General features: G+C 42.2%; 1 protein-coding gene across 1 annotated transcript in view; it reads left to right on the top strand.

The window, feature by feature from the left end:
- LOC126416676 (uncharacterized) overlaps positions 1-23618 on the top strand; it is a 558811-nt gene that overhangs the window by 466043 nt on the left and 69150 nt on the right. The window contains exon 9 of the mRNA XM_050084484.1: positions 6472-6749. Within this exon, the coding sequence (XP_049940441.1) occupies positions 6472-6749 (278 nt within the window). The remainder of the gene's footprint in view (positions 1-6471; positions 6750-23618) is intronic.

Here is a 23618-nt window from a genome sequence, read left to right as displayed (position 1 = left end):
CTATATTTATACTTTGCAGAACTAATTACATACTGACATAATCATCGGTATTGCTTTCGTTTCCCAAAAGTTATAAATATTTCGGTTTCGGAAAAGAAGCTCTGTATTTGGCCAAGACGTCGTAGAAGAAGGTGCCCTTACGTACTGGTTGTATCGAGTAAGATGTGGAGACGGCGGTTTGAAAGCGGGCAGAAGTAGTACGAGGAAGGGCGTCCCTTACCTGAGGGATCGCTACTCAAGCTTTCTTACAAATAGATATCTTAGGGGTTGCGAAGCAACTCAAATCGCTTGATACGGGCAAGTCTTCAGGTCCAGATTGTATACCGATTAGGTTCCTTTTAGATTACGCTGATACAATAGCTCCCTACTTAGCAATCATATACAACCGCTCGCTCACCGATAGATCTATACCTACAGATTGGAAAATTGCGCAGGTCGCACCAGTGTTTAAGAAGGGTAGTAGGAGTAATCCATCGAATTACAGACCTATATCATTGACGTCAGTTTGCAGTAGGGTTTTGGAGCATATACTGTATTCAAACATTATGAATCACCTCGAAGGGAAGATCTATTGATACGTAATCAGCACAGTTTCAGAAAATATCGTTCTTGTGCAACGCAGCTAGCTCTTTATTCGCACGAAGTAATGGCCGCTATCGACAGGGGACCTCAAGTTGATTCCGTATTTCTAGATTTCCGGAAAGCTTTTGACACCGTTCCTCACAAGCGACTTCTAATCAAGCTGCGGGCCTATGGGGTATCGTCTCAGTTGTGCGACTGGATTCGTGATTTCCTGTCAGGAAGGTCGCAGTTCGTAGTAATAGACGGCAAATCATCGAGTAAAACTGAAGTGATAGCAGGTGTTCCCCAGGGAAGCGTCCTGGGACCTCTGCTGTTCCTGATCTATATGAACGACCTGGGTGACAATCTGAGCAGTTCTCTTAGGTTGTTCGCTGATGATGCTGTAATTTACCGTCTAGTACGGTCATCCGAAGACCAGTATCAGTTGCAAGGCGATTTAGAAAAGATTGCTGTATGGTGTGGCAGGTGGCAGTTGACGCTAAATAACGAAAAGTGTGAGGTGATCCACACGAATGCCAAAAGAAATCCGTTGGAATTCGATTACTCGATAAATAGTACATTTCTCAAGGTTGTCAATTCAACTAAGTACCTGGGTGTTAAAATTACGAACAACTTCAGTTGGAAAAACCACATAGATAATATCGTGGGGAAGGCGAGCCAAAGGTTGCGTTTCATTGGCAGGACACTTAGAAGATGCAACAAGTCCACTAAAGAGACAGCTTACACTACACTCGTTCGTCCTCTGTTAGAATATTGCTGCGCGGTGTGGGGTCCTTACCAGGTGGGATTGACGGAGGACATCGAAAGGGTGCAAAAAAGGGCAGCTCGTTTTGTATTATCACGTAATAGGGGAGAGAGTGTGGTAGATATGATACGCGAGTTGGGTTGGAAGTCATTAAAGCAAAGACGTTTTTCGTCGCGGCGAGATCTACAGGGTGGCGCAGGGGAACGGGAAATTTTGCACGTTACGGTTGGCAGCACTGTAGCGCCGGCAGATGTTCGAAATTTTGCACAATTGATGTGGACGTATTGCCATTTAGTAATCATGGAGAATTGGACTGGTGCGGAACGTGCAGTAGCTGTGAGAGCGTTCTACAAAAATGGTGATAGTACGACTGCCGCGCAGAGAACATTTCGACAGCCTTACCAGCCTGGACGTCATGGACGTGTCCCATCTGCGCATGTGATTACAACGTGGGTGCGTAATTTTGAAGAAACAGGATCTGCCTTGAAAAAGAAACCTCCAGATGGCATTCCAACGGTACATACCACAGAGAACATTGCAGCTGCTAGAGCTGCAATCGAGAGAAGTCCTCGCCGCTCCGTTCGACAGCATGCATCTTCGCTAGGGATTGAGCGGCGAAGCTTACAAAGAATACTGCACGAATTACACTTCCATCCCTATAAGTTGCAGATTGTGCAACACTTACATGAACGAGACCCAGCGTCACGTATGGAGTTTAGTAGCCAGATATTGGCTAAAATCAACGAGGACGCGAATTTCCTTGGTAACTTATGGATATCAGACGAAGCCCATTTCCACCTGAACGGATTCGTGAACAAACAGAATTTTCGTTATTGGGCACAGGACAATCCTTGTGAGTTTCACCAGCGACCACTACATAGCGCCAAGGTCACAATATGATGTGCTGTATCATGTCATGGTGTTATCGGCCCTAATTTTATTGAACGTGAGGATGGTAGTGCAGTAATAGTAACATCCGCTCTATATGTTGAAATGCTTCAAACATTCTTTACACCGAGGCTGTAAGGGCTTAATCTTAACGTCGAAAACACGTGGTTTGAGCAGGACGTAGCCACGTCACACACACCGCTCGACAATCGATGGTAGCAGTTCGTCAGTTGTTTGGAAGACGCATTATTTCACGTAACGGTGACATTGCATGGCCTGCGAGATCCCCTGATCTTAGTGTGTGCGACTTCTTCCTGTGGGGATATCTTAAAGGCAAGGTGTACCGTACACGTCCTGCAACAATCCATAAACTGAAGGAGAACATTGAAAACGAAGTCACTGCCATTCCCCAAGATTGCTACACCGCGCATTCCAGAGTTTTCATAACAAGCTGTTAAGAGTGTGAACGCCGAATGGGAGCGCATATTTCCGATGTCATTTTTAAAAAGTAAAGAGACACTTTTGGACATTTTGATTGTAAAGACATACTGAATAATGGTATACTGAATACATTCACTTTCGTTAATAAATTACTAGTTTTATGAATTTATTCATGGAAATGACGTTATTTCGAAATTTCCCGTTTCCCGGTGCCACCCTGTATTTAGGAAATTTCAGTCACCAACTTTCTCCTCCGAATGCGAAAATATTTTGTTGAGCCCAACCTACATAGGTAGGAATGATCATCAAAATAAAATAAGAGAAATCAGAGCTCGTACAGAAAGGTTTAGGTGTTCGTTTTTCCCGCGCGCTGTTCGGGAGTGGAATGGTAGAGAGATAGTATGATTGTGGTTCGATGAACCCTCTGTCAAGCACTTAAATGTGAATTGCACAGTAATGATGTAGATGTAGAGCTACCTGGCGAAGGGGCAAATGTGGCAAATGTCCGGCGTGGCAAATGTCCGGGATTCGCGAGCACTGGATCTGGTCTGTGCCGTCAAGGAATCGTTAGCGCTAGGATTTCACCCGGAACAAGTCCCGCCCACTCACCCCCGGTTTTCCCGGTCTTTGTTCGGCGCCTGGGCATCGTTTCAGTTGACCCACGTGGTTTACCGCGTTCGGCTGCACTTGGAGTGAATGTTACATTAATATCTTGCTAGGTCTTAAATTTTTCCCAGGCAGTTAAAAGACACATTACAAGAAACGTGCACAATTGGCCTCAGCTGTGCCAGGTACTTCCACAGCAAACATAACAGAAAACAATGTAGCACTGAATTCTTTAAAGACGAGAACTCAGTATCCAGATGAATAGCCTATGAAGAAACATACTTCTATGTGAGGAAAAGCACGCAAAGCTAAAACAGGATAAACCTACCCTCAAAGAATAATTTGTTTGGAGAAAGAGGAACCACGGTATACTTGACACTTATGTTTCAGAACTCAGACAGTATATGTGAAACAAGCACCAATGTTCACTATACTTCCAGAGGGCATCAAAATTACTTTGTTGTTGCTACACCGAACCAAGCTGATTTTGCGTGCTATTCACTGAATAGTTTTGCTGAAAAATTTTAGGGGTGAAAGAAGAACTAGCACAGCATGAAGGACGTTTTACAGCCGTGAAACACCGCAGCATATATTTCCTCCATAACTGCTCTGTGACAAACATAAACATCACATTATTATTTTTAAAAAATTGTTTGAATGACATTTACGAAATTAATAAATCTTTTGGTTAAAAACAGGCACGACAAAGAATAACGACACATTATTTTCCTGAGACGTTTGCAACAGCATATAGGTCACTAATCACACAGAAACAGCCACAATTCTTTGTAACCTCGTTTATAATGCGCAGGTATGGCATTGGAAAAATTTACAAGTTAAAATTAACCCATTGGCCATGCAAATACTAACGAAATATGTCATACATGCAAATATCTTACTGCTTTCATTAGGCATTTCTACTTTATGACATTCTTATATTCTCTAATTTTCGTGAGCTACTATGAGGGCCTACATAAACAAAACAACCTTCACTTATTTCTATATAACGGTGATTTTAGACAACAGAGTTATTCGAGTGCATCCGTGGCTTTACTACCGACATGACAGATTCGAGACTATTGTTTTCGCATTGTATGTTCGCTCTGCTGTTTCCCTCAAATAAACGTATTATTTGTATTATTATTTTGAGCTTTCCTCAGTACAGAGGCTTCTCTCCAACATAATAATTTACTTGTAAATTACAATACAAACAATAAACGTTCTTAAACTATATTTTCAAAATATTCCTCCAGGTGTTTCGATCTTGTGTGTCCTCTTCCTCTGCGCCCATTCTCCTCATTGTGTGCTGTACATTTTGGAGCCAGGTGATCATTGGTCGTCCTCTTCTTCTTCTCCCCTCCGGTTCCCACTCCAGTATCAATTTTGGCATTCTGGCTTCCTCCATTCGTCGTACATGCCCGTACCACTGTAATTTCTTCCTATCCATTACGTCATATATTCTTTCTTTTATTTCCATTCTCCTTATTATTTCGGTGTTCCTTATCTTTTCTTTCCTGGAGATTCTTGCCGATCTTCTCCAGAAGTCCATCTCTAGAGCTTGTAATTTTTTAATGTGCTTCATGGCAATTGTCCAGGTCTCCGTTCCACACAGAACTACACTCTCTAATATGGATTTGTATATTAATTTTTTAGTTCTGCTCATTACATTCCTGCTCCATAAGACTGAGTTAAGCATCCCAATGACCCTCCATCCGCTACTAATTCTTTTATTGATTTCTGACTCTGATTTTCGCTCGATTTCTAAAATGTATCCCTAATAACAAAAAGTGTTTATCTTTTTGGTTTTCTTTCCTTCAATGTATAGCTCATCTGAATCATTAGTCATGTATTCTGTTTTTTGGTAATTAATCTTCAAACCCCAAGTTTTGTATGCTACTGCTAGTTGATTGCACATATAGTTAGCATCCTCCCTATCTTGTGCTACGACTACTTGATCATCAGCAAACAGTAAATGATGCAGGTAAACCCCATCTCTTATTTCTAATCCCATACTGTTACATTTACGAGACCATGTTCTAAGGCTAACATCTATATAGATTTTAAATAATGATGGTGACATGGGACAGCCCTGTAAAAGGCCTTTGCTTGTTCTAAATTTCTGTGAAAGTTTATTACCAACGTTCACTTGGCTAATGTTATCTTTATACATCTGTTGTATTATTTTAATCAAGTAAGGGTTTATGTTTGCCATATGTAGTGCTCACCAAAGTAATTTTCTTGGAACAGTATCATACGCTTTTTCTAGATCTATGAAAATTAATCCTATATTTTTTGATTTTTCCCTATGTTTCTCCAAAATCTGTCTTAATGTGAAAATATGGTCTACACATGATCTCCCAACCGTGAATCCACATTGTTCTTCTTGGGTTCTAAAATTTTTTTCCAGTTTGTTTTTAATTACTTCCGCAAAAATTCTAATTAATGTGTTTGTAACACAAATTCCTCGATAGTTTGAACAAATTTTGCGATCCCCTTTCTTAAATATTGTATTAATGTAACCCAGCTTCATTTCGTTGGGTACTGAATCTCCATGTATCATTATGTTGAAGAGCTGTGTTATCAGTTTCAGAATTTTGTCACCCCCATATTTCAGACACTCCAGATTGATATTGCGTGGTCCTGGTGATGTACCATTCTTTCCTGTTCTCAACGCCTGAAGTACTTCACTTTCTAAAATCTGGATCTCATCAACTTCATGTCCTTTTTCTTCAGCTGTTCTTTCTTCTAGATATTCTTCTCTGTCCTCATTTAATAATTTTTGGAAATACTCTTCCCATTCCTTTTGTGTTATCAGCGTATTATAATAAGCGAATTAGTTAACGAAAATTTCTCCTTATTGCCCTTAAATAACATCACGTTATTTTTTGTTTTCTATTGCTGGCGATGCTTTCAATTCTCTATAAATATTTTTATCTCTTTAATAATGCAGATTCATATTACATTACTATCCAGAAAAGCTTAAATTTCTTATCGTTACTGAATTTCATCACAGTATAACACGTGTTGGACTGTGACGATAACAACTTTGTTGTAGCTTCCAGTTTGCGGAACTGGCGGCCTCTTAGGGGAGGGCCTTACACTATGGATAGGCGTGGAGGGGGGTGAATGGGCGGGACTTGTTCCGGGTGAAATCCTAGCGCTAAGGGCACGTGTGGCGTCGCGTGTACTTCCGAGTTGACCTCCGGCAGGTGGTGGACCCGCTGGACGTGCGCCAGCACATGGCGGAGGTGTTCCCCGACGAGGTGAGCTGGCTGACGCGGTACCTGCGCCGGCAGGACGTCAAGGTGGTGGTGGTGGTGTCGGCGGGCGCGCTGGCCCGGCAGACGGCGCTCCTCCACGGCCAGCCCCCGGGCCGCGCCGCCGGCACCCGGCCGCGCCCTCTCGACCACCTCTTCTCGCACGCGCTGCGGGTCATGCAGGACGACTACAAGATCGGGGGAGACTACAACCGGGTGTACAAAGTCAGGTGGGTGCTACCTAACTACACTGCTGGCCGCTGCAACTATAGCAAATGACTAGACATTATTCAGTACGAAGAATACGTGATTAAACTTGTCGGTGAAGTGAAGGTTTACAGTTCGCAAACAAAGTTCAAAGAAAAACTTTGAACATAGCTGCTAACAAGGGAACCTCCCCATCGCACCCCCCTCAGATTTAGTTATAAGTTGGCACAGTGGATAAGCCTTGAGAAACTGAACACAGATCAATCGAGAAAACAGGAAGAAATTATGTGGAACTAAGAAAAAAATAAGCAAAATATACAAACTGAGTAGTCCAAGCGTAAGATCGGCAACATCAAGGAGAGTCTGAGCTCAGGAGCGCCGTGGTCATGTGGTTAGCGTGAGTAGCTGCGGAATGAGTGGTCCTTGGTTCAAGTCTTCCCTCGAGTGAAAAGTTTATTTTCGCAAAGTTACGATCTGTCCATTCGTACATTGACGTCTCTGTTCACTGTAATGAGTTTAGTGTCTGTGTTTTGCGCCCGCACCGCAAAACCATGCGATTAGTAGACGAAAGGACGTGTCTGTCCAATGGGAACCGAAAACAGTTGATCGCAAGGTCATAGGTCAACCGATTCCTCCACAGGAAAACACGTCTGATATATTCTATACGACACTGGTGACGGCATGTGCGTCACATGACAGAATATGTTGTCGACCCACCTAACTTGCACACTTGGCGAATGGGTAAAAAGATTCTTCAACCTTGCCCGATCTAGGTTTTCTTGTGGATGTGATAATTACTCCCAAAAATGGATGAAAACATAAGAGTTTGTCACCTAAACTGCAACAAATGAATGCAACAGTTTCACAGTCGCACAGTTTTCCCTGTGCTCTGTCAAAACATATGTTTTTAACGTTTTCAAATTTTTCCGTGTGTACACTGTCAAATGCTCCATATGTCTAAGCAAATCTGAACATGTCCTGGAATTTTGGAGAGCGAAGTTTATTATGTGTGAGTGCCTGAACTTTGATAATTGTCTGAAAATAAAAAATTAAACTTTTCAATCGAAGGAAGACTTGAACCAAGGATCTCTCGTTCCGCAGCTGCTCATGCTAACCACGTGACCACGGCGCTGCTGAGCTCATATTATGTTTGATGTTGCCTATCTTTCACATGGACTACTGAGTTTGTCTATTTTGCTTATTTTTTTCATAGTTCCACACAACTTCTTCCTGTTTTCTCGATTGATCTGTGTTCAGTTTTTCAAGGCCTACCCACTGTGCCAACTTATAACTAAATCTGAGGCGGGTGCGATGGGGAGGTTCCCTTGTAAAGTTCAGTGACCGTGTCAGAATTATATTAGAGCAAATAAGCCCTCGGTCACAAATATTAAGTCAAAATTGACCAGATTTCGACGCTACTATGAGCGTCGTCTTCAGAATTAGACCAACTGTTCTAAAACATATTAAGTATATAATACATTAATAAAATTAATGTTTGTACTGACTGGAAAAAGATGCAGTACTTACAAGTCACATATTAAAAAAGATCTAAGCCGGAAAGGCGACGTCATGAATAGTTGTAAATAAGATGGCGAACCGCTAAGGGCTGCTCGTACTTTAGTGAACAAGGATTGCAACGAGACTGAGGTGTCCACGTTAGAAAGTGTGGGCAAGTAAACATAGTGTTGATACGAGCGCCATCTAGTAGCCGCAGAAACAACTAGGCTACTGTGTAAGTAGGCTGTTTAGGTTTTAATATTGGTAACGCCACGTAGCGCTCTGTATGAAAATCACTGGCTGTGCTGTGTGCAGTCTGTGGCTGGTTAGCATTGTTGTAATATTCGCTATTGTAGTGTTGGGCAGTTGAATGTGAACAGCGCGTAGCGTTGCGCAGTTAGAGGTGAGCCGCCAGCAGTGGTGGATGTGGGGAGAGAAATGGCGGGGTTTTGAGAGCGGATGATCTGGACGTGTGTCCATCAGAGACAGTAAATTTCTATGACTGGATGTCATGAACTAATATATACATTATGACTTTTGAACACTATTAAGGTAAATACATTGTTTGTTCTTTATCAAAATCTTTCATTTGCAAACTATGCCTATCAGTAGTTAGCGACTTCAGTAGTTAGAATCTTTTATTTAGCTGGCAGTATTGGCGCTCGCTGTATTGCAGTAGTTTGAGTAACGAAGACTTTTGTGAGGTAAGTCATTCATGAAAGGTATAGGCTATTGTTAGTCAGGCCATTCTTTTGTAGGGATTTTTGAAAGTCAGATTGCGTTGCGCTAAAAATATTGTGTGTCAGTTTAGTGTTGATCAGAATAAGTAAAGAGAGTAATGTCTGTGTACGTTCTGTTTTGCTTATCTGTTTGAAAAGCAAATAATGTAAGAGGTTTATCAGCACAGTCATTCATAAATTTTTCTAAGGGGACGTTTCAACTGTACATTCAAAATTAGACACATGAAATTGTGATGCAGCTGATTCAGGCATAACATAAGCACTAATAATAATAGGATGAAGTTACATATTTATCTGCTTTAAACAGAGATACATTTTGTGTAGAAATCGGGCCAAATCGTAATATGCGCTGTTCATGCTATTGGAGATTGGACGTATTGGATGATTAGGTTTATGAATTTTGAACTGGGACCGAAGTTTCGGGGGCTGAGGGTTCATATTGATGAGTAGTTTCTTTTGGAAAGGTTTTATAAGAAATTTTGCATTGTTAATGGCTGACCTCACTTCTTTCTGTAATTCAGGAGTCGGATCATCATGCAGCTCCTATATGTTGTTTTCACTGAACAAATTTTCAGTTTTAGAAATATACTCAGAAATGGCAATGACTAGACAACAACCTTTATCGGATTTAGTTATTAAAGCATTTGCTGTTTTAAGTTAAGTTACTAATATCGAATATTTTCCGAAAAGAAACGTATACTGACCAAATCGTACCTGCTTCCTCTTTTCATCCACAGTCTCAAAAAATGGCCTTTTTTCACTCTGCCGTCCACTATACCACTTTCATCAGAAAAGTTTAATGAGGAGATTAATTTACTTAAAACCATAGCAGTCAATAATGAATATGCGCCTAACATAGTGGACGATAGCCTAAAAAGAAAACTGCAAGAAATACCACACTCAACACCTCATGCACTGAAATTAACCCAAAAAAACGTTGTTCTATTCCTTTCATAGGACCAATTTCCTATCAGATTCAGCGCATGCTTCGCAAGAAATACAACTGCAATGTTGCCTTCTCTACTAAGAATAATCGCCGGCCGGAGTGGCCGAGCGGTTCTAGGCGCTACAGTCTGGAGCCGCGCGACCGCTACGGCGCAGGTTCGAGTCCTGCCTCGGGCATGGATGTGTGTGATGTCCTTAGGTTAGTTAGGTTTAAGTAGTTCTAAGTTCTAGGGGACTGATGACCTCAGAAGTTCAGTCCCATAGTGCTCAGAGCCATTTGAACCATTTAATAATAATCTAAAGAGAAACTTCATTCATAATTTGAAATCCATTCGCTCCCCTACAGAAAGTTTTGGCGTTTATAAGATCATCTGCGTTACCTGCTCCTCCTATTAAATCGGGCAAACTGGACGTGCTTTCACCATCAGATATAAAGAACATCTTTTGAGAAAGAACGGCACCAGTCCCCTAAATTCATCCTTTGCCGATCATCTCTTAATTAATGGACACGTGCCTAAAGCCATAGGCGATAACAATATTCTGCATACCGAAAAGAAGGGGCGTAGGTTAGATGTTTTAGAGTAATTGGAGATTTTCAAACATCTCTCTCGTCATGATGACCTCATTCTCAACGAACAGCTGCAGCTGCGAAATAAAAACTTTTTCGACTGTATACAGCCATTGCTTGATCTTTGATTCAGATTTCCTCATGCAATTTACCGAAATGTTGTTTTCCTGTTACATCTTTGCTGTTTTCTTGTATGTCATAACTAACGTTTTTTTACGTTACAAAATGTACCTCTGTTTAAAGCAGATAAATATGTAATTTCATCCTATTATTATTAGTGCTTACGTTATGCCTGAATCAGCTGCATCACAATTTCGTGTGTCTAATTTTGAATGTACAGTAGCCTACTTGTTTCTGCGGCTACCAGATGGCGCTCGTAGCAACACCATGTTTACTTGCCCACACTTTCTAACGTGGGCACCTCAGTCTTGTTGCAACCCTTGTTCACTAAAGTACGAGCAGCCCTTAGCGGCTCGCCATCTTACTTACAACTATTCATGACGTCGCCTTTCCGGCTTAGATCTTTTTTAATATGTGACTTGTAAGTACTGCATCTTTTTCCAGTCAGTACAAACTTTAATTTTATTAATGTATTATATACTTAATATGTTTTAGAACAGTTAGTCTAATTCTGAAGACGACGCTCGTAGTAGCGTCGAAACCTGGTCAATTTTGACTTTATATTTGTGACCGAGGGCTGATTTGTTCTAATATAATAGTTCAAAGAACTGGCACTTTCTGGCAGGAACAGTGGCTCTAACTAGCCTGGGCACCGTCTCGAAGAATACGGGTCAAGTACACTGAGGTGACAAAAGTCGCCGGATACCTCCTAATATCGTCTCGGATCTCCTTTTGTCCGGCATGGTGCATCTCGACGCGGCATGGGCTCAACAAGTCGACGGAAGTCACCTGCAGAGACATTGAGCCACGCTGCCTCTACAGCCGTCCATAACTGCGGAAGTGTTGCCAGTGCAGGACCTTGTACACGAACTGACCACTCGATTACACCGCAAAATGTTCGATGGGATTTGTGTCGGGCGCCCTGGGTGGCCAAATCATCGGCCATAATTGCTCAGAATGTTCTTCAAACCAATCGCGAAAAAATGTGGCCCGGTGACATGGCGCATTGGCACCAGCAAAAATTCAATCATTGTTCGGGAACGTGATTGGCTGCAAATGGTCTCCGAGTTGCCAAATATAACGATTTTCAGTTAATGATTGGTTCAGTTGGACCAGGATATCCAGTCCATTGTAGATATAGTACACACCATTGTTGTTCGGGAACATGAATGGCTGCAAATCGTCTCCGAGTTGCCAAATATAACGATTTTCAGTCAATGGTCAGTTCAATTGGACCAGGATATCCAGTCCATTGTAGATACAGTCCACACCATTGATGTTCGGGAACATGAATGGCTGCAAATCGTCTCCGAGTAGCCAAATATAACGATTTTCAGTCAATGATCGGTTCAGTTGGACCAGGATATCCAGTCCATTGTAGATACAGTACACACCATTGTTGTTCGGGAACATGAATGGCTGCAAATCGTCTCCGAGTAGCCAAATATAACGATTTTCAGTCAATGATCGGTTCAGTTGGACCAGGATATCCAGTCCATTGTAGATGCAGTACACACCATTGTTGTTCGGGAACATGAATGGCTGCAAATCGTCTCCGAGTAGCCAAATATAACGATTTTCAGTCAATGATCGGTTCAGTTGGACCAGGATATCCAGTCCATTGTAGATACAGTCCACACCATTGTTGTTCGGCAACATGAAAGGCTGCAAATCGTCTCCGAGTAGCTAAATATAACGATTTTCAGTCAATGATCGGTTCAGTTGGACCAGAATATCCAGTCCATTGTAGATACAGTCCACACCATTACGAAGCCACTGCCAGCCTTGCACAGTGCCTTGTAGACAACTTGGGTCCACGTCTTTGTCAGGTCTGCGCCACACCCAGCCCAATCGCCTTCATTGCTTACATATTCCGCCCTCACAATCATATTCCGCACATCAAGACGCTTCATTCGAACCCAAACTCGATAAGATAAAGTCAATGTTATATGAATTCATGTAAACTATATGCAAATAACTAATAAATCGCAAGTGCGCACCGTGGTTGAAATACTCGAGGCTGGCGTACACACATACATTCCAGACACGACGGTCACAGGAGCTTTTAGTTCGAGAGAGGTAACCGCACACCAGGAGTCCCAACCCATCTACATCGGTCGGTGGCCGCCCGTGGAGCGGACAGCATTCGCCCGAGGGAAAGGAGGAACGCCCCCGTGTTTGGCTTAAAAGCAAATTCCGCTACATTGTGTGGGAGCAGCCAGCCTGCGCATTCTTTACACATAGCACGCAGTTTCAGTGATTTTCACAGGGAGACAGCAAACGCCAAATGCTGATACTACAGATTTCCGGATTGGTCACCTTAAACGAAACGTCATTCTCCCGTTTAGAAGAGCAATGCTGATTGGCAGACGATATTTCTGACGCCTTGAGCTGAAGGAGTAATGGAAGAGACCGAAAGATATACCCCTTCACATCTGGCGTGGAGAGGCGCCATTCCGTTGTCGCTCTTGGAGCGAGGAACAAGTCTCTCCTCAGTACTTCACTAGGAGAGCACCTCTGTCGAGAGCGAATCGAAGTGCGACTCTATATTGAGTCCTTGCGATTAAGCATTGTTCACTGTGTTGGCCGACACACTTATTGTGCAGTGTGAATGGACAGAGTTATAGTTAAACGCCTGCGAGCGAATTTTTGAGTGGCATCGCGGTAGACTGGGGGCGAATAGGAATCCTTGACTTCATCAAGGCGTAGGGAGAGCTTGATTGTCGAAGGTCAATCCAGATAGAACTAGAGTTATCTTATTTGTCAGCAGCGAGCGTCGCAGACAGCAGTCATCACAGCTTACGGTATTGTCCGCTATAGCTATTGCAAGCCCCATATTTTCTCCACAACAGTACACTTCACTGCATTTCACAAGCGACAGCCTCAACCGTACCTAGCAACATTCTAAAGGATAATTATTCAAGTTGAGTAGGTGCGCCTCTCAGCCATTCTGCCAAGTCAACAACAATCTTAAACTTTGTATAGAAATTTCATTAGCGAATCCTATCCTTGAGAGGTAACTTCACATTCCGAAAAGAACCAGGATATAACCTGTTCAATTCATAACTAAAAGTGCCATTGTGATATCTCCGAATTTTTGCAAAATAAATAATAACTTTCGTTAGTTTCATGTTTTTCTTACACTAACTAGCACTACTCCAGTACCCAAGTATCCCACTAGGTACGTAAGAAATTTTGTGAATTTTTGTGTCATTTCCTTACAGCAGACGACTCCAGAAGATATTTATTGCTGAAAGTTTTTCAGGCATTTCTCTTTAGAACATTAGGAGCGTCTGTCTTACTTCTGTAGTAGTGTAGGGGTGGAAATTGCATCTTGCATGAGCCACAGGGTAAAGGGTACATCTCAGATTAATCCGTTGCGCAGAATAACAGAATCTCAAATCAACCCCACGCTCCCACTGACCTAACGGAAATGCTCATCGTACATGCCACATTGATTTCTGCGGTTGTTTCACGCAAGTTGCTTGTCTGTCAGCACTGACAACTCTAACCAAACGCTGCTGCTGTTGGTCGTTAAGTGAACGCCATCAGCCACTGCATTGTCCGTGGTGAGAGGTAAGGCCTGAAATTTAGTATTCTCGACACACTCTTGACACGGTGGATCTTAGAATATTGAATTTCCTAACGACTTCCGAAATGGAATATCCCAAATGTCTAGCTCGAACTGTCATTCCGAATTCAGAGTTTGTTAATTCCCATCGTGTGGCCACAGTCAAATCAGGAAACTTTTCACTTGAATCACCTGAATACAAATGACAGCTCCGACAATGCGCTGCCCCTGTATACCCTGTGTGCGCGATACTACCCCCATCTGTATATGTGCAGATCGCTATCCCGTGACTTTCGTCAGCTCGGTCTACTCCTTCCAGCTTAGTCTCTATGCCAGACTTGATCGGTTCTAGCGACCAGTGAACGGTGGTATACCAGTCTCTCGACAGCCCAATCACGAAATTTTTTCAGGGTGTGAGGGATTTGGAAAACGTGCTGGCAAGGGCAACTGATAAACAGTCTCTGTACTGAAGGAGGCCAGCACATCACGGATAACAGGTGGTCTTGCATTATCTTCTTGAAAGATACGACCTCAAAGCTAGGCCACAGCCACCAGCCTTGTTGTTGTTGTTGTGGTCTTCAGTCCTGAGACTGGTTTGATGCAGCTCTCCATGCTACTCTATCCTGTGCAAGCTTCTTCATCTCCCAGTACCTACTGCAGCCTACATCCTTCTGAATCTGCTTAGTGTATTGATCTCTTGGTCTCCCTCTATGATTTTTACCCTCCACGCTGCCCTCCAATACTAAATTGGTGATCCCTTGATGCCTCAGAACATGTCCTACCAACCGATCCCTTCTTCTAGTCAAGTTGTGCCACAAACTCCTCTTCTCCCCAATTCTATTCAATACCTCCTCATCTACCCATCTAATCTTCAGCATTCTTCTGTAGCTCCACATTTCGAAAGCTTCTATTCTCTTCCTGTCCAAACTAATTATCGTCCATATTTCACTTCAATACATGACTACACTCCATACAAGTACTTTCAGAAACGACTTGCCGGCCGGTGTGGCTGAGCGGTTCTAGGCGCTAAAGTTTGAAACAGCTTACCCGTACTCCTATTTTTTTATTCATTATTAAACCTACTCTTGCATTACCCCTATTTGATTTTGCATTTAAAACCCTGTATTCACCTGACCAAAAGTCTTCTTCCTCCTGCCACCGAACTTCACTAATTCCCACTATATCTAACTTTAACCTATCCATTTCCCTTTTTAAATTTTCTAACCTACCTGCCCGATTAAGGGATCTGACATTCCACACTCCTATCCGTAGAACGCCAGTTTTCTTCCTCCTGATAACAACGTCCTCTTGAGTAGTCCCCGCCCGGAGATCCGAATGGGGGACTATTTTGCCTCTGGAATATTTTACCCAAGAAGACGCCATCATCATTTAATCATACAGTAAAGCTGCATGCCCTGGGGAAAAATTATGGCTGTAGTTTCCCCTTGCTTTCAGCAGTTCGCAGTACCAGAACAGCAAGGCCATTTTGGTTAGTGTTACAAGGCCAGATCAGTCAATCATCCAGACTGTTGCCCCTGCAACTACTGAAAAGGCTGCTGCCCCTCTTCAGGAACCACACGTTTGTCTGGCCTCTCAACAGATACCCCTCCGTTGTGGTTGCACCTACGGTACGGCTATCTGTATCGTTGAGGCACGCAAGCCTCCCCACCAACGGCAAGGTCCATGGTTCATGGGAGAGGCCCACCAGCCTTAACAGGTCAGAAAGGTAGCGCCTGCGTCCAAATTACCGGCTACGGGAACCAGAGCTGTTCGCATTGTCCACTCAGCAGCAACACGTATCTTCACCCCAAATGCTGGACCCATATGACGACCCTGAATGCAATCTGGCAACCTTCTTTCTCCTCAGAACCTTCACCTACCGATACTACAGAGTGAGGTGGCGCAGTGGTTAGCACACCGGGCTCGATTTCAGAAGGACGACAGTTCAATTCCGCGTCTAATCGTCCAGATACAGGTGTTCTGTGATTTCCCTGAATCACCCCAGGCAAATGCCAGGACTGTTCCTTTGAAAGGGCACCGCTGCTTTCCTTTTCCATCCCTGAACCAATTCGAGCTTCTGCTTCATCTCTAATGAACTTGATGTCGATGCGACGTGAAACCCTAAACTTCCTTTCCACGCACCCCATCATTACCATTGCGACGTGTACCGGATCTCACCTGGAAAGTCGACGTAGAAGTCACTCGTGTGACCACTATCGTAGCTGGACGGTGGGCACACCATGGTCGATGCGAGTGTCTGTACCACCACATTTAGTAAAGCCGGACAACAGTCACAATGCTGGCATCTCATGATCCACCAGACGTTGCTCCACTACCTGTGTGGATGCCTGTCTTGCTGCAGAATAAGGCAACAAGGCCATTTCCTGACTCCAGACGTAATTCCTCCTTGTCCACAACAAGCAAAGTCTTTTATGTAAAAATTTGAAAGGTGCGAAGATTACAATAAACTTTCTACTTTAGTTAGCTTTTCGTGTAGAGTTGGCTCCAGTTCTTCTTTTCTGGGGGTCTGATTCTTGAAGCTGAAATTCTCACATTTTAGGTCCTCATGGTTGAATTGATCTAAAGTTGATCTAAAATTTGAAGTTTGTTGTTGCAGAATTTTTGTTGTTATGTTAATATATTTTGTCACTTTTAGTATATCAAACTGTCTTTTGAATTTTCACATTAACAAAGCCGAAAATGCATTGTTCGCCCAAAATACTAAAACACGTCCGATCACATCAGAAGCATGCTTACTACTATTTCACTCTGTGGTAATAACCATATTCCAAAGGGATTACAATTTTTCTTGACAAATGAATTCCTGTTAATTTCGGTTATTATTTCATAAATGGATCCAGAAATAAACATAGTAAACAGTACTAGATTGCCTAATTAGTAATAGAAATTTTAAATGTGCCAAATAATTCGTAATTTCAAATGTTTCTAAGAAAATAACTTTAACTGTACCTTCAGAGCTAGTACTTATCGATTGTAACGTCGAAAATAATCGCATATCGCCTGACCGCCACGTTGACCGCATCTCCACATTTCTTAGCCTTTGCGGTCTACTTTGGAGAGGTGGGTGCGTTATCGCTATCCATCTCCACCGTCGTTTCGTGAACTTGCAATTGTTTTGCGGGAAGAATGGTGTAAGATTCCTTTTGGAAACCATACAGGACCTTTATTTATTCATTCTGAGACGACTGGAAGCTGTTTTCAATGCCAACAGTTTTCCTAAAACGCAGTAGGCACGTCACGTTAATGAGTTTTTTTTCTTCTCTCCATATTTTGGTCGGCCGCCTGTGTATCGCAAGGATAGATTAGACGTCAATGTCAGTGCTTTATTTGGATTATGTCTAGTATGGTTATAACGGATACCGAATGTGAAACAATTTGCGCGTAGTTAAGTATAAAAGGTATGTAAAACATGGAAATCGAATGATTTTACATACCTTTTACAGCTGTACTGGCAGAGCTATTCACAGAGAAATTGGAGAGTATCGTCAATAAATTTCTCGTTCACGCTACAGTAAAAAGAGGGAAGTTCGATTTGCCATCTATAGAATTAGAGTCGTACAGTGAAAACTGGAGCGAGAGACGGAGATCGTGTAACACTCTGAATGTCTGCTCCGAAAATTTATTTCGAGCAGATGGTTAGAGAACCAGTTCGTGAGAGCGACGTCTTAGACCTACTAGCAGCATCAGATCCGATCTTTTGGGATCAGTTTACGTAGATGGTTCAAATGGCTCTGAGCACTATGGGACTTAACTTCTGTGGTCATCAGTCCCCTAGAACATAGAACTACTTAAACCTAACTAACGTAAGGACATCACACACATCCATGCCCGAGGCAGGATCCGAACCTGCGACCGTAGCAGTCGCGCGGTTCCGGACTGAGCGCCTTAACCGCGAGACCACCGCGGCCGGCTGTTTGCGTAGAGGAAGCTACCGTGATCATAAGGCTGTGTCAGCGTCAATGGCTAATGGTATTACAAGCAATGTTAATAAAGGTAGGAAGTATTTACGAACTTCCAGCGTGCTGGAGTAACTTGGGTCAGCAACTTCTGTTAATCAATTGAACGAAAAGCCAGTCCAACTTATGAACATACAAAGTCGAAAATGGCATTTCCGAAGACGTCGAAAAATGTGTAATGTGCGAGACCCATTTTCAAATCAACCAAACAAAGTCGAAAATGTACATTACAAATTTTTCGACTTTGTTGTGTTGGTTTGAAAATGGGTCTCGGCCCAAAATTAGTTATCGAATGAAAAATAAAACATTTGCAACTTGGACTACTTTTTCGTTCTATTGAAGGTAGGAAGTAATTTTTGCTTAGTGACAGGATAAAAACTGGAGAATATCTAAGTGGTCAGTGTTGAATATTCAATTCTGTGGACGAAGATGTGGAACACAAACGGATGAAATTCAGAAGCATCGTTCATTACGCCTCAGACAAGTACGTTCCAAGCAAGAGGAAGACCCACTGTGGTTTAATAACCGTGTTAGAAAGTGCTACGGAAGCAGAAGGTTGTACACATGGAAGAAGCCTGGAGATACTGACAGATTTCAGATAGATTATATATATATAATGGTAAGACAGAGATTTAGGAACCAGGTTTTAAATTGTAAGACATTTCCAGGGGTAGATGTGGACTCTGACCACAATCTATTGGTTATGAACTGTAGATTAAAACTGAAGAAACTGCAAAAAGGTGGGAATTTAAGGAGATGGGATCTGGATAAACTGACTAAAACAGAGGTTGTACAGAGTTTCAGGGAGAGCGTAAGGGAACAAATGGCAGGAATGGGGGAAAGAAATACAGTAGAAGAAGAATGGGTAGCTTTGAGGGATGAAGTAGTGAAGGCAGCAGAGGATCAAGTATGTAAAAAGACGAGGGCTAGTAGAAATCCTTGAGTAACTGAAGAAATATTGAATTTAATTGATGAAAGGAGAAAATATAAAAATGCAGTAAATGAAGCAGGCAAAAAGGAATACAAACGTCTCAAAAATGAGATCGACAGGAAGTCCAAAATGGCTAAGCAGGGATGGCTAGGGGATAAATGTAAGGATGTAAAGGCTTATCTCACTAGGGGTAAGATAGATACTGCCTACAGGAAAATTAAAGAGACCTTTGGAGAAAAGAGAACCACTTGTATGAATATTAAGAGCTCAGATGGAAACCCAGTTCTAAGCAAAGAAGGGAAAGCAGAAAGGTGAAAGGAGTATATAGAGGGTCTATACAAGGGCGATGTGCTTGAGGACAATATTATGGAAATGGAAGAGGATGTAGATGAAGATGAAATGGGAGATATGATACTGCGTGAAGAGTTTGACAGAGCACTGAAAGACCTGAGTCGAAACAAGGCCCCGGGAGTAGACAACATTCAATTAGAACTACTGACGGCCTTGGGAGAACCAGTCCTGACAAAACTCTACCATGTGGTGAGCAAGATGTATGAGACAGGCGAAATACCCTCAGACTTCAAAAAGAATATAATAATTCCAATCCCAAAGAAACCAGGTGTTGACAGATGTGAAAATTACCGGCTGCAAAATACTAACGCGAATTCTTTACAGACGAATAGAAAAACTAGTAGAAGCCGACCTAGGGGAAGATCAGTTTGGATTCCGTAGAAATATTGGAACACGTGAGGCAATACTGACCCTACGACTTATCTTAGAAGCTAGATTAAGGAAAGGCAAACCTACGTTTCTAGCATTTGTAGACTTAGAGAAAGCTTTTGACAATGTTGACTGGAATACTCTCTTTCACATTCTGAAGGTGGCAGGGGTAAAATATAGGGAGCGAAAGGCTATTTACAATTTGTATAGAAACCAAATGGCAGTTATAAGAGTTGAGGGACATGAAAGGGAAGCAGTGGTTGGGAAGGGAGTGAGACAGGGTTGTCAATCTGTATATTGAGCAAGCAGTGAAGGAAACAAAAGAAAAATTTGGAGTAGGTATTAAAATCCACGGAGAAGAAATAATAAAAACTTTGAGGTTCGCCGATGACATTGTAATTCTGTCAGAGACAGCAAAGGACTTGGAAGAGCAGTTGAATGGAATGGATAGTGTTTTGAAAGGAGGATATAAGATGAACATCAACAAAAGCGAAACGAGGATAATGGAATGTAGTCGAATTAAGTCGGGTGATGTTGAGGATATTAAATTAGGAAATGAGTAAAGGAGTTAAAGTAGTAAAGGAGTTTTGCTATTTGGGGAGCAAAATAACTGATGATGATCGAAGTAGAGCGGATATAAAATGTAGACTGGCAATGGCAAGGAAAGCGTTTCTGAAGAAGAGAGATTTGTTAACATCGAGTATAGATTGAAGTGTCAGGAAGTCGTTTCTGAAAGTATTTGTATGGAGTGTAGTCATGTATGGAAGTGAAACATGGACGATAAATAGTTTAGACAAGAAGAGAATAGAAGCTTTCGAAATGTGGTGCTACAGAAGAATGCTGAAGATTAGATGGGTAGATCACATAACTAATGAGGAGGTGTTGAAGAGGATTGGAAAGAAGAGAAGTTTGTGGCACAACTTGACTAGAAGAAGGGTTCGGTTGGTAGGACATGTTCTGAGGCATCAAGGGATCACCAATTTAGTATTGGAGGGCAGCGTGGAGGGTAAAAATCGTAGAGGGGGACCAAGAGATGAATACACGAAGCAGATTCAGAAGGATGCAGGTTGCAGTAGGTACTGGGAGATGAAGAAGCTTGCACAGGATAGAGTAGCATGGAGAGCTGCATCAAACCAGTCTCAGGACTGTGAAGACCACAACAACAACAACAACGGAAGCAGAAAGAGCTTCGTCACAGATTTAAGCGAAGACAAAACCTAGCCGACAAACAAAAGGTGCCAACGCGAAAATGAGAGCACGTCCAATGAATTTGATACTAAAATTGCCAGTTGATCTGACTAGAAGTCATAAGGCTTGGTCTGATGTAAAATGAGTAAGCGTATCGAAATCGTATATCCCCTCTGTTAACAATGCTGGTACCGAAGTGGAAGATTACAGAGCGAAGGCCGAACTACTGAACTCGGACTTCCGCAACTGTTCCGCCGCTGAAGACTATGGTACGGTCTCCCGTTCAGTCATCGCATGAACGCCAAAATGTCAGCTACACCTTAAACACTTTTGCAGCACACCTAGCAATCCACATACAGTAGTGGATCTGATGAGGAAGCTGGCAGGTAGTATATGGGGTGGGGGGGGGGGGGGGAGGGAGGGAGGCAAACGTGTCAGTTCTCCGTGGAGCATCTCTTGTGTTGGTACACTCCGTTGTAGAAAATTGCGCATCACTTTGGCTCATCAGCGCTCATGTAAGAAAGTTGACGTTCATTTGAATGCAGCTATGAGACCCATTATTGTCTCCCTCACATCTACAGGTACATGCTGGCTACCAATACTGTGGATCATATGTCCAATTCCCCTTAGTCGAAAGGCGGCTCTTTACAATCTTTTTCAGCAAGTTTCTAAAAATAAGTTAATCCCTCTACACTAAGAATTACTCCCGTTGCCTAGGAAATGCTGAGACATGTAGATTACCACTATCCATTCGTAGACATAATTCCTCATTTCGAAATTTCCATGAAACTAAAACAAATTATAGTTTTAAATAACAAGCAAAAATGGGCCTAAAATTTGATAAATTTATATGAAAAGTATATACTGTTACAGTTGTTTCGCTTCGAAAGCAGTAAACATTCATATTTACTTTACAAGAACTTAAGACATACTTACTTAACCGCCAATGATCTCTTCTGTATGATCACTTATAAATAATAACCACATATCACAATCTCTTAAAATTATGTAGCACAATCAACGTGCCGACGGTTATTGTAAGTGACTGCTACAATACTCTACATTCACAGAAGAACCGCAGTGTACCACTAGATGACTCTGCCTTCCAGTAGCATCGGTGCTTTCCTGTGAAATTCACTGGTACTTAAAAACAAAACGCATAAAATGGTGGTTTGAAGCAGAAACCACTGGGGCTCAAACGGTTTAAGAACAGTGGTGTCACTTCAGTTGTTTTTATGGACACTGCTTTTCACTGCCAGAAAAACGAACCCGAGGCAGAAGCGAGCAGTACAAAAAACAAGCTTGAGGTCAAAGAGCGAAGTGAGCATCCGTTGTAAACATCAAGTACCATGAGTGAGTGGAAAAAGTTTGTTTCAAACAAGACACACAGTGCATACCATGAATATTTACACCAAAACATGCAGAAAATATCCCTGAACGACCTGTGCAACCTTGTCAGTGGAATTCTGGTTCAGCCTTTATAAACCACTAAACACTGAAAGATCCTTTTGCCCATCCTTGAAGTGTAGTGTGTGCAGAATAATATGGACGATAGATGCTCAGTCGGCCGGGCAAGCGTGGGGAGAGTGGTTGTGGTGGGGGTTGAGGGCAGGCCGTCAGTGTGCTGTAGGGCAAATGCCGAGAGCTGGAGGGGAAGTGTCGTTCTAAATTGATACCTACACTTATATTTTCTCCAAATATTAAATGTAGGCCCTCCACAGCCACAGTCGCATGGTGACCATCCAAAAAGATCTTCTGTCACCTCTGCTTCGGTTACTATCTATAAAGAATTCCACTGAAAATGCAACAAAAGCAGCGATTTACTTTCACCTGGCCTGTTAGCCATTTCTAACTTTCATGGGAGCATCATGAGTGTTGAATTTTGGGTAAAACCTACATTTGTTTTGTTGCTGTGTTAAAATCTTCTTTTGTCAAAGCACAGCAGAGTTTACACAAGGTCACCTCATAAACATATTGAACAGACGCAATTGTGAGATGATTCTCAAACAGTGGTTCATTAAGTGAGGAACTGAAGGCAAGTAAGGTCAATAGCTTACGAAGAAGCACATCCTCAGTACAAAAAAAGTGTAATGTCTTCACTCAATGTTGTTCCACGACCCACAGCATTTCTCGTTTCACCAGCTATCGAAGGCCCTAAAAAATTAAATTCTTTCATGGAAAAATTCTATAGTTAGTGGAATAACGCAGTAGATAGTGAAGTTCCACATAACAACCATATGGCAAAATACTCTCCTCTTTCAATGCTATCATTTGCCAAAATTTCATTTCGATATTTCAAACCGTTTATGAGATATGAGGGATGTTGTGAATATTTTATTCTGGTTTTATAGCTGGCGCCCGCGATCGTAAATGAGTGTGCTGCATATGATCAATTTTCTCGAGAATGGTGACAGATAGAGACCTCCATCCAAGTCTTGAGAAAAATTTAACACATTAGCTAAATTTCATACACAGCAGTATATTATGTAACATGCACCAAACGCAAAATCATAGAGAGCCCTATTTTTCATTGCAAACTTCTTCCAATTTCGTGCATGTATAAATGCAAATGACACAATAACAGTGACCATTAACGAAATGATGGACACATCATCATGAAGCTGACGTATAATAT

Source organism: Schistocerca serialis, chromosome 8 (genome assembly GCF_023864345.2).
Source record: "Schistocerca serialis cubense isolate TAMUIC-IGC-003099 chromosome 8, iqSchSeri2.2, whole genome shotgun sequence".
In the NCBI taxonomy this organism is placed as follows: Eukaryota; Metazoa; Arthropoda; class Insecta; order Orthoptera; family Acrididae; genus Schistocerca; species Schistocerca serialis.
The sequence above is the reverse complement of the archived record's forward strand: the minus strand, read 5'-3'. Positions and strand labels throughout refer to the sequence as shown.